The 12,445-nt window shown below is 33.4% G+C and overlaps 2 protein-coding genes across 4 annotated transcripts in view; one reads left to right on the top strand and one right to left on the bottom strand.

Annotated features, from left to right (window-relative positions):
* On the bottom strand, window positions 1-10,612 carry LOC128231435 (RING-type E3 ubiquitin-protein ligase PPIL2-like). The gene is made up of 19 exons (XM_052944254.1): window positions 10,494-10,612; window positions 9,669-9,767; window positions 9,018-9,080; window positions 8,664-8,767; window positions 8,258-8,349; window positions 7,442-7,531; window positions 6,681-6,756; window positions 6,069-6,169; window positions 5,601-5,645; window positions 5,267-5,342; window positions 4,367-4,473; window positions 3,907-3,996; window positions 3,452-3,485; window positions 3,032-3,149; window positions 2,704-2,760; window positions 1,919-1,988; window positions 1,466-1,528; window positions 695-840; window positions 1-306 (listed from the first exon to the last, which is right to left on the bottom strand). The coding sequence occupies exons 1-19, from the start codon at window positions 10,523-10,525 to the stop codon at window positions 204-206; spliced, it is 1,566 nt and encodes a 521-aa protein (XP_052800214.1). The 5' UTR covers window positions 10,526-10,612; the 3' UTR covers window positions 1-203.
* LOC128231436 (ribosomal protein S6 kinase-related protein-like) overlaps window positions 10,605-12,445 on the top strand; it is a 17,440-nt gene continuing 15,599 nt past the window's right edge. Inside the window, exon 1 of one of the 3 annotated variants that reach the window (XM_052944257.1) lies at window positions 10,605-10,952. Coding sequence is in view for 1 of the 3 variants with exons in the window: in XM_052944260.1 (XP_052800220.1) it covers window positions 10,628-10,684 (57 nt within the window). In the remaining 2 variants the exon portion in view is untranslated. The remainder of the gene's footprint in view (window positions 10,953-12,445) is intronic. The other 2 variants (XM_052944258.1, XM_052944260.1) reach the window with 2 other exon arrangements.

Consider the following 12,445-nt stretch of genomic DNA (forward strand, 5'->3'; position numbering starts at 1 on the left):
TAAAATGTTAAAACTTTTATTTTGACAAATTCATACAAATAACAATTTCACAATATAAATGACTTCCAACCTTTGCAAAAAAGAATTCACGATGCTATTGAATATGAGCATATCAGTAGTACCGTAATACTTTTGAATGAAACTTATTCAAAACGTTTTCATGCACATGCTGAAACATTTCTTTCCACATGATCATTTAAAAGTCACCAAGCGCTGAAGTCTGAAAGTGAAGTCTTAGTTTTCACCTTCTTCTTTGTGCCCTCTGATGATGAAACAGTTGCCTCGGTCTCTGCCATCTTTCTTTTCCTGCATATGAACAGAACTAGTTACATGAATTATCTTAATAGTTCCACAATTTGAGGCTCCCTTAGTGTAAGTCCCAATTGCAGGTTTCAAACACGGTACGAGTGTTCTTCAAAAAGTTCTACTACATATTTCAGTGATCAAACAATATTACACAATCTTATGAAACAATTTCACTCTACTTGAAGGATCTTTAAGAAGAATGAATACCAAAGCTGTACAAATGTGAAAACTAGACCAAAAACTGTATGTTTTTTGTTTTATTTTAGTGTGTGTTTTTTAGAATTACAAATAAATAAATGAAATGTGTGAGTAAAAAAACATCAATTGAACATTATCGGAAGAAACATGTTCTCATTACAAATGTAAAAAAAGACTACCGGTAACTTACAGGGTAGAAGGATTAATATATTTGCCGACGCCTGCAGAGAAGACCTTGTGTTCTATTTTGGGCTCCTCCTTCCGACTCTTGGGCTTTCTTTTCTCCGCCTCCGCAGCGGCCTGACGACTCAACTCATCCTCTCTCTCATTGGCAAGCTGTAAATAGGTATACACTGTGTCATTCACTATACATTGCATTGTTGTGTTTATGAAAAACAAATGGGATACATATTCATGATATCATTCATAACAAGTAAAAAGGTATGCTTTATACCAATATTACATGAGGTAACAAGAAGCAACTACAACTACAGTGCACAACTTCAGAGTTAGTATATCTTTCTTACAATACGAAATGAATCATATCATACATAACACTTAAGGATGCCTATCCATCAATTTCCTCATAAGGGTCAACATACCTGTTCATCCACCTCCTAATATGGATCAACATAAATGCTCATCCACCCCCTCATATGAGTAAAAAAAACAATCATCCACCTCCTTGTAAAGGTCAACGTACCTTTCATCCACTTCCTCTTAAGGGTCAACATAAATGTCTAACCAACTCCTTATAAGGGTCAACATACCTTTTCATCCACATCCTCATCGGTCAGTACACCCATTTATTTACCTCCTCATATGGTTCAAGATACATGGACATCAACCTCTCATATGGGTCATCATACCAGTTTATCCACTGGTAAAAATAACCGTTTATCAACCTCCTAATATGGGTAAATATACCTGTTTATCTACCTCCTCATATGGGTAAACATACCTCTTCATCCACCTCCTCATATGGGTTAACAAAAACTGCCGTTGCCTCAATACGGATCTCTTTCTGTAAAAAAAAAACAAAGTAAATATAGTGAATGCAGTCACTATCACCTTTGTGGTCAGTTAGTCAATGTAGAAGTTCAAAATGAAATAGATATCATTAAGTTGTTAGCTTAGTAAGACAATGTTTGTCTTGCACAGAGTATCAACATCTTATCTCCATGCATTCAACTCAATATCATCATTTTCACGAAGATCATCTGCCAACTTTCAGCCATGATAACTTAAAGATGCTGTCCTGATTTAAGAATTGAGGTTAATGTCATATGCTCAGTGTCTTATTGATAAAATATATGTTACTAGAAACTTGGACCAAACAAACTCCATCCAACATTGATAGAATCCCTTCCAGCAAACCCTCCAAACCACATCCCCCAAAGTGTTGTAGGTTTACCTGTGGTCGATCCTTCTTGTCAGCCTCTATTTTCTCCATGGCATCAAGCGTCTCCAGGCCACCTACAACCCTGCACAATACACACAAATCTGCACTAATAAATGTTTGGAATATCAATCACAAAGTTTATGACCAGACCTTCACAAGCAGATGCTAATGGTTGTCCCTTTTTCCGCAAATGATTACGGTAAGGATTATGAATTGGAAGTTATTAAAGAAAAAAATCATTGGCCTTGTTACACATGCTTATTGGCACTGGTAACAAATGTACTTAGTTTCATGAGAATATCTAAATCAATTTTTAAGTTAAGCAAAGATTGAAGTTGTTTAAATGAGTTGAAAGCTGCACTCTCTTAGTTAGACAGTTTTGTCATTTAAGAAAAAACATGTCTCAGAGTCAGTTTATTTTGGTATCAATTCCTTTAATTCAGTCATGTAAGATAACTCACAATAGAACATATTTCAATAGTTTGGAAACTGCCAAAAATTTCATTTCAAGTGTCAGTAACGCTTTTAGCAATTAAACATAATTTTTGAACACAAATATAAAAAACTGCGATCTGATCTTTTGTCAGCAGTCTTATATCACTAGTTTCCACACATTTTGGAAAATAAATGGCTCATTCCAAGACAACCAAAAAAACCAATTGTCAAAACCGTCAGTCTGTGAGAGTCCAGCTTTAAAGTTTTGAATCCACGACTGTCACAGTATCTAAAAAACATACATGTTTAGCTTGTTTTGGATGTACAATAGAATTGATATCTATGATAGGATGAAAACAAACCTCCCAAACACTGTATGTTTTCCATCAAGATGTCTGGCAGATCGGAATGTTATGAAACTGAAAAATAAAAAAATATCAAAATTTACTCATTTTTTTTTTATTTCCTCACTCAATTTATTTCTATTTCCTATCAAATCATCAGCAACATCATATATTACACCTACAAAGGAATATGTAGTCTTTAACATCCAATCTCACACAGTCACAGGCCCCAAAAATGAACACAGAGTTTAGTTATGACAATAAGGAACATGAATAGCAAAGTCATGTCAAATACACTTTTAATTTAATACAATGCTGGATCTGACAGAAAAGGGTTAATACATACAATTGGGACTTGTTGGTGTCAGGTCCAGAGTTTGCCATGGAGAGAACACCACGGCCCGAGTGGGTCAAGTTGGGTTTGAACTCATCCTTGAACGTCCCGCCCCATGCTGACTCCCCTCCTATTTGTGTTTACAATACAATTATATGTTGATGTGCACACATATATATATATTGAGGTATGTTCTAGATTTATGGTTTCTTAAATAGTAAAGCAGGATGAAAAATGAAAACACCTAAGTGAATAACCTAAACATAAACAAATGACATTAGTGCCAAGACATGCCTTTAAGTATATACGCATGTGCATGTACATGTAGTCCATGTAGTCATCCGTATCAAGCCAAGTCATCAAATCAATTGTTCTTATTCAATCCCACACCACATGTCTAAATATTTTGCAAGGAAACAGGAGTCAACTCACCTTTACCAGTGCCTTCCGGGTCACCACCTTGAATCTGAAGTAATTGAAGGCTTAATTGAAATAAAACTATCAAATAGATGCTACTGTACAACTGTAAACACACAATGTGGTGGATAGTCTGATGGAATGTGGCACTTTTTGAAAGAATGCACACATGACTTGGTAACTTTTAAATGCAACATGAAATGGAAACTAGCATGAACATTACAGTTGTATATCACAATAATCTGAACACTGTATGTATCCATCCATCCATTCTTGCCAATACAAATACAATTCACGTTTCCCAAGACATTTGCCAAAGATAAACATAGTAATATGGAGCATTAAACTTGAAATCTAAGTACTCATTCAAGGCTTCTGACATATCATGCCACAACATTTATATGCCATGTTTGATTAAAAATTGTAACTGCGTTCCAATTATAAATAGTGATGATTTATCATCATGTTACCATGAAGTTTCTAATTATGCGATGAAATACGGTGTTATCATAGTAGCCTCTCTTGGTCAGCTTGATGAAATTCTCACATGTCTTTGGAACCTGAATATATAAAGAGAGGAAATAGCAGCCAAGTGCATAAAACTGGAATTACTTGTCCTTTTGGCTAGTTAGCAAATTCAAATGATTGGATTGGTTAATACGGTAGTTGTTATTGGATACATATTGACCAATCAATAAATATTATTTCTATCTTTAACCACACCAAACTATTAACCAAATGATATAACTGGCTTCTAAGACAGCCTACCATTACACCAAAACACAAAAGGGAATAATATTCTTTTTAATTCAACAGTGTTCACTAATAAAAGACTCAGCATATTTACAACAGATTAGCAAATACCACCTAGTATCATACAAATATAAACAATTAAGTGCTACAAACATTAATGTTTGCTCTGACCCATACCATGTCACAATGAAGTTCGAGATTCAGTGGTCCGCGGTTGGTGAGCAGACGAACATAGCCCTTCTTCTTTAATCTTTCATATCGGATAATGTCCTCATCAATGATTGCTGTGAAAAACAACTACATGTACATATGTTGTCCCCATCCTTCGCTTTGATAAAGGAAAAAGCATAAAAACTAGAGCATTCACTGGATGTGATAAATACCCCCACCACACCTCCTTTTTGTAATAAGAAGTATCAATGGGAGTGATGTATACTCCTTCAATGCACTACGTTGGTGAGAAGTCATCAATTAAGTTAATTGTCCTAAGTTCTTCAGCACTTCTCCTCAACAAGGTCAACGTGTGTATGAAGTTTGAAGTCATTACCTCCAAAACATATGGAGTTATGGCAAAAAGTAGACTTGTACGAGTAAAATTATAACAATAAAACAATAACTCTAAAAATACCATACACATAATAATGTGACTGTTGCACAGCACTTCACATCAACACAGTCAATAGGTGTATGCAGTTTAAATCAATACATATGGAGCTATGGACTTGATGTCAGTAGACAGATGAACAGACTGACAGAGGGGACAAGGTGATTCCTTTATAGTTGAATATTTAATGGTCTTAGATCACTTTTACCGGTAGTTTGGAATTCATTTTATATGATGGGATTATTTTTAATCCAAAGTGTGAAGCTTAGAACACATATTCAAAGTTGCCCTCTGAACAAATTGAACTAATAAAAATAATATGTCAATAACTTTTTTTGTAAGTAAAAAAAAAAAGGCAGCCAAATTTCATGTATTACATGAACACATTCACAGAAATAAAAATCAAGGTTATTTTCCTCCACTTCACAAAAGAAATATTATATTCAGCTATCGTTATGACTCTGTTAATATACCTGCTTCATGTTGAGTGGTGGGCTCCATAGCAGTAGAGGTGAACGAGGCAGAAACCGCCCCCGTTGAGTAGTGCGCCTACACGGTATATACAAACTTTGTTTAGCTCATAATTATGGATTTTTTATTTTATGGATTTTTTATTTTAAAATTATGAAATTTAAAAAAATATTTTGTTTGAATGTGTAGCTTCTGATTTTTCTTTTAAATGTAACAATCATAACAATACAGATTGAGAATTAAGTATAATTCAAGACTGGAAGACACAAATTCTAATTTATTGCTTGACAATTGCTAATTTACTATTGGCTACATGTATCTAGTTTTAATACTCACAGAGTTGAATTTGTCAGCTACTTTTTTGGTTTCTGTTCTTTTTTCCTTGAAAAACAAAGTAACATGATATGACAACTCATCCAAAGTTGATATAATTCATTCATAACAAAAGAAGAAAAGTTTAGTAACATTTTCACTATAAACCAAAATCAAGAATATTTGTAGAAAAGGGTAGTTGAAAAGATTTGAAAATATGTAAGGCTCTATTAGGTTTCATGGTAACATCATGTCCACATGTTCTTCAGGTCAATGACATTACAAGTATGTGATGCCCCTTTTAAACTAATCAACACACATTGGCTCATGCCATCAATAACATGTCAAGTAGTCAGTCACATGCAAAGTATGAATGCAGCAAAAAGCCCTCCAAAGTACATGCACATGTATATCAAGTACCCAGTACTCATTTATGAATTAAGTTTTAATCATGTCAGGTAGCTGGAAGTCAATTTCCAGTCAGGTACTCACAGGAGCTTTATACTCCTTCTCCAATGTGGCCAGCACATCGCGCGTCTCAGCGTTGATCGTCTTCAATCGGTTCTTAGGATCCTTAGAGGATACATCTTCATCTGAAAAAAAAATGTCCAGGGGCTCACCAAAATATATTATTCTAGTTGTTGAAAAGTTTATTTCAAATAGAAAGCAAAGTAACAACAACTTGATTTCCTTATTTTAATCTATACTCAACCTATAGTGCAGGGCCTCACTTCTCGAAACTTCCAAAGTCCCTAATAACAGGATAGGTAAATCTTAGCTCACTACTTTTGTTTTGGTATATTTTGCGTAATACATGCTTCTGTTAGAATATTTGGACTTAAAATACCAATTACCGTTGATAATGATAATTACAATAAAGCATTTTTTATTAATCCAAATCAGATTTAAGAATTATTTTGGCAAATTAAAATAAGGAATATAAGTCTGTCAAGCATAAGAACATATGAGATGTTGAAATAAGACCTATACAAAAGATGTTCACTTATCAGACAAGTGAAAAAGGATTTTGAATTTTAACTTTGTATTGCATCCTACATTTTAGAAGTTTGCATGTGAGAGATATGTTTTCATTACTACATTTACCATCCTCGGTGACTTTGAGGCCTTTCTGCACATGGTAGAACTTCTGGATGTTAAATTTGTCTAGGTTAGTTGGGTCCTGCAATAAGAACATGGGCCTCAACATTTCAGCAGAAATAACTAGAGCTGTCACAGGAGTGACAACTACCCCAGCAAGCCAGTCAAAGATATGGGTCACATGTTATATACTTAAATTCTGACAGAGAGAAAGTCAATTATAATTATGTCCAATCTTTTTTTGGGTGAAAGTCCCAGAGTTTTGACATATTCTTCTGGCTTTCCGCAAATGTATGCTCAAAATTCATATGTTAATAATAAATTATCATTGTTAAGTTATTTTGATTAGGCCTAAAAAAAAAAATATGTCCGTTTCGGGTAACCCAACCCTACCTATAAAAATGCGCCGACCCTAACTATTTTTTTCCGTTTCTGAGCAAAAAAATATTCGTTAGCGAGTAGAGAGTAACGAAGGGCGGATAAATGCAGATTTTAATCAGAATTATTGTTTATATGATAAAACAAAGTCAGGCAATGACAGTAATGTAGGAAAGACTGCCATGTACAAGAAAACACTCTGAACTTACGACAGATATTGAAAAAAAAAAACTAAATAAAAAAATCCCTACCTACCCTACCTAGAAATTTTGGGAAGGTTACCCTAAACAAACAATTATTTTTTTTGGCCTTTCACTATAAAAGGACCATATTTTCTATCATTTATTAATGTGTTAATTAAGACATTTAAAGCTGGTCTAATGTGCCACCTGTATTGTAATAAGGTCTTTCCTGGTGAATGGTTCATCTGTAAGTAGATCCCTCCAGAAGTTTGTTTTGACATTTAGTCTCTCCACAGCCTGAAGGGAATGGGCAAAACTTGTTGTAAGAATCATCATAGATTTTTAAGTTTAATGATTTATTTTACAGTGATTGCCAAACATATTGTATTGTATACAGCAAAAGACTACTCATGCGTGTATACTATGTGATAAATTGCATCATAAATGCTACGTTGTGGTGTAGTAAAAATAAAGTTATATTTGAATCAAGTCTTCATTTTAAGCAAAATATTGCCTTCCCGCGTAGCATATATGATGTAATTTATCATGTGGTATACACACACTGCTACTGCATTATGTGGAATACATGCATTTTCTTTAAGTGAATTTTTTTGTGCATATCGATAGATTTTTTTATTGTAGTTTTCTAACATAATTACTTTTCCTCCTTCCATGATAATACCATGTATCATTGTGGCCATGTTAATATTATATAATATGATACATTTTATGTTTTTGTCAAGAAACTGGTTACACCATGTTAACAACAATAAGCACTTTTGTATGTCTGTCTATCTATGTTCCAGCAGCACTTGTTAAACACCCTTCAATCTTAAACCAAACGGCAAAAGATAAAATAGATATTGAACCATTTGTTTCTTGACATCTACAACATAAAAAAACACTTCAATGAAATCTGTATGTTTTTTACTAGTTTTCATATATCATTTTATACTTAGCTTAACATACGGTATGATATTTTAAGAATTAATCCATAAAATATTCTAAGCAAATTATTCTGACCTCATTAGCGAAGACATTTCCAGTTTGCCTTACTGCAACAATGTGAGTGTTCTCATTGAAGACCTTGAATGTCACTGGACAATGATACTTGCCTGAAGTAAAGTTCAACTTTATGACCACACATATTTGCATCCACATGTATTTTCTTATCTACCGGTATGTAGGAAGTCAAATTTAACTCCTTGTATATTTGGTATATTTTGTACATATTTGTAATAATCATAACAATAACTTATTTAAATATAATCAAAATGAATACTTTGTTTTAAAACCTTACCAACTTGAAAAAAAAAGAAAATTTCTGTAGAAAGAGTGCCAAAAAAAATGACGGCATGTCTATTCAGTATTAACTAAAAATATTGGCATTGCCTTTAAAATCTAAAACATCTTTTTGTGTTGAACTGACCATCAGCGTTTTTGTGGAAGTTGAGTCTGACCAGTTCCTTGGCACTGAGTTTGTCTCCTGTGACAGGGTTAATACCATACTTCTTCAAGAAGGGGACTATGCTCCTAAAATGTACATACATAAATCTAAGACTTGCTTTACAGAAAAATATGATAGGTCATGTATGAATGCAAAATGCAGATTTTATGCTTTAAGAGTACAAGTTTACAATTTATCCTTGAATTCGCATGGCCCACATGGATATAATTGTTCAAAATAAAAGTAAATGAGCATCAAAGTCTGTAAAATAAATATTTTAAGAATTAATTAACTAGAGAACAGCATGCTATAATTCATTTAATAACTTTGACATACATAAGATCATAAATTACTCCATCTTTTGTGCACAGAGGATTTTCAAATGGCTGCATGGACAATCTGAAATAAATAAGGCTTGACTGTAAAAAAAAAGCTTTATCTCATGACATGAACTTGACTGTATCAGTATATATTTACAAATGTACATATACATGAAGTAAAATGTTAACAATAACTATGAGCTTCTTTCTTTAACTAATAACAGGGGTGCTAACAGCTAATAATTGTCATCCCTGAAAAATACCCAAGGATCTGTTTAAGTAAACAGAACAGAACAGAACAAACAGTTTCTTCGACTTATACAAGAGTACATCGTCGTAAGTATGAGTTATGAGGGTGATGGGTGTAATGCCTTAAGCAAAGTATAGGGGCTTAGCGCTCTTTCATATTCTTTTACCAAAGTCACTTATGTTTATTTCAAGGTACTTCCTAAAAACAATCTTTACAACTGTCCAATTGTCTGAATTAAAAGATCTCCATCCTGATTCAAGGATTAATTCTGAACTTACGAACCCCTGTCAAATATCAGCGAACATCCAATTGAATATTTTTCGATTTTGTTAGAAATGTTGAAACATACATGTAGACAGAAGAATCTATTTATATGCATAATACAAAAAAGTTCAAAAGTACATATATTCAGCTTACGTGCAGCATGAGAATGGTAGACGGCGGAAGTCTTGATTCTTCACCTGTTTTCCTTTGTACCCGCCAAACTGATTCTTCCATTCTGTAGTTGTCAGATATCTGTAAGTGTATAGCAAGACTTCTTAAATCAAATTCTCATTTATGACAAGTGTATTCTTTATATTACCAAATAAAGAACCAAAATTACTGGTCGAATTTAGCCACTTGAACACTTCCTTTTAACCTTTTGACTTGAAGCAAAGCATTTGATAAAACAGATAATTTTGTTCAAAAGTATGTTAAAAAACATCAGGTAAAATGATGGCACTACATAAACATTTGCGTGTTTACATTTTAAGTTGCAATAACGACAAATTCTGCCAAATTTTCAAACAGAGTTTAAATGTTTCATAAAACCTTGATACATCAGCTGTCACTGTAAATAAGTGGCAACAGTACCTGCCTGCAGACCTAGAGGACCTTGAGGACCTGAGTTTGATTCCAAAATGAAATGCCAGCTTTATTTAAAAAAAACTTTACTTTTTGTGACGATTTTTATCACTATAAGTTTTCATATGATATATTTTTCAAAATTTTCAGATATATCTTATATTGACTTCCCATAACTTGCATCCAAATTAATGGTCCTTCAATAATATTAATGATGAACATGCTTTATGATTATGAAAGGAAATATTAAGAATATTGCATCCGAAAAATATATCCGACAAAACTGCATGTGTACGTGTACTAATTTTTAAACCTATTAGAATATAAGCAGAACTTATTTGCGAATACATCATTAGATGAATAATAAATATTCTTTAATAAGTATTTAAAACTTACAATTTATCTTTCTGATGTTGCTTTTTACCCATTTTGTTTATCCTTAGAGTATTTTTTTCGAAAGCAACTTTTACATCAAAATAATATTTCAACACCGACAGGTCTATGAAATTGAAAAAGTCGGTGGAGGTTATATGGGAGACGTTTTCTCATTATTCAATGATAGAGGGGATTCAAAAATGGATAATGTCGTAAAATGACTTATTTGCTACATAATGGTTTAAAGCTGTATATGGGTATAAGATAACTATATGGGAAGGAGTTTTGATATATCTTGGCCGTGATTACTAATATGATTACTATATTGAAACGAAGTGTTGACTATATGGGAGTCAGTTTTGGTAAAAAAGAAAATCCTTACTATATGGGCTCCAGTTTTGGTAACTCAACGAATATATAATCATATAACATAAGACAGTTGATTAAAAGGATTCAGTGTTTGTTAAATGCAATTTATGGGTATGCAATTACTATATGGGATCAAGTTTTGGCATCTTAACTGTAGGCTAGGCATTGAAAACACGTTACAATGAACAGCTGAATCAGCTGACTATATGGGAGTCAGTTTTGGTTAACTGCAATTTATGGGTATACAATTACTATAAGGGAGTCAGTTTTGGTTAAATGCAATTTATGGTTATACAATTACTACATGGGAGTCAGTTTTGGTTAACTGCAATTTATGGGTATACAATTACTATATGGGAGTCAGTTTTGGTATATTGGGTTTTATGGTTTGAACATGACTATATGGGAGTCAGTTTTGGTATATTGGGTTTTATGGTTTGAACATGACTGTATGGGATTCAGTTTTGGTATATTGGGTTTTATGGGTTGATCATGACTATATGGGATTCAGTTTTGGTATATTGGGTTTTATGGTTTGAACATGACTATATGGGATTCAGTTTTGGTATATTGGGTTTTATGGGTTGATCATGACTATTTGGGAGTCAGTTTTGGTATATTGGGTTTTATGGGTTGATCATGACTATTTGGGAGTCAGTTTTGGTATATTGGGTTTTATGGGTTGATCATGACTATTTGGGAGTCAGTTTTGGTATATTGGGTTTTATGGTTTGATCATGACTGTATGGGAGTCAGTTTTGGTATATTGGGTTTTATGGGTTGAACATGACTATATGGGAGTCAGTTTTGGTATATTGGGTTTTATGGGTTGATCATGACTATATGGGAGTCAGTTTTGGTATATTGGGTTTTATGGTTTGAACATGACTATATGGGATTCAGTTTTGGTATATTGGGTTTTATGGGTTGATCATGACTATATGGGATTCAGTTTTGGTATATTGGGTTTTATGGTTTGAACATGACTATATGGGATTCAGTTTTGGTATATTGGGTTTTATGGGTTGATCATGACTATTTGGGAGTCAGTTTTGGTATATTGGGTTTTATGGGTTGATCATGACTATTTGGGAGTCAGTTTTGGTATATTGGGTTTTATGGGTTGATCATGACTATTTGGGAGTCAGTTTTGGTATATTGGGTTTTATGGGTTGATCATGACTATTTGGGAGTCAGTTTTGGTATATTGGGTTTTATGGTTTGATCATGACTATATGGGAGTCAGTTTTGGTATATTGGGTTTTATGGGTTGAACATGACTGTATGGGAGTCAGTTTTGGTATATTGGGTTTTATGGTTTGAACATGACTATATGGGAGTCAGTTTTGGTATATTGGGTTTTATGGTTTGATCATGACTATATGGGAGTCAGTTTTGGTATATTGGGTTTTATGGTTTGATCATGACTATATGGGAGTCAGTTTTGGTATATTACGTTGTATGGGTTGAACATGACTATATGGGAGTCAGTTTTGGTATATTACGTTGTATGGGTTGAACATGACTATATGGGATTCAGTTTTGGTATTTTGCGTTTTATGGTTTGATCATGACTATATGGGAGTCAGTTTTGGTATATTGGG

The sequence above is a fragment of the Mya arenaria genome, chromosome 4 (genome assembly GCF_026914265.1).
Source record: "Mya arenaria isolate MELC-2E11 chromosome 4, ASM2691426v1".
Classification (NCBI taxonomy): Eukaryota; Metazoa; Mollusca; class Bivalvia; order Myida; family Myidae; genus Mya; species Mya arenaria.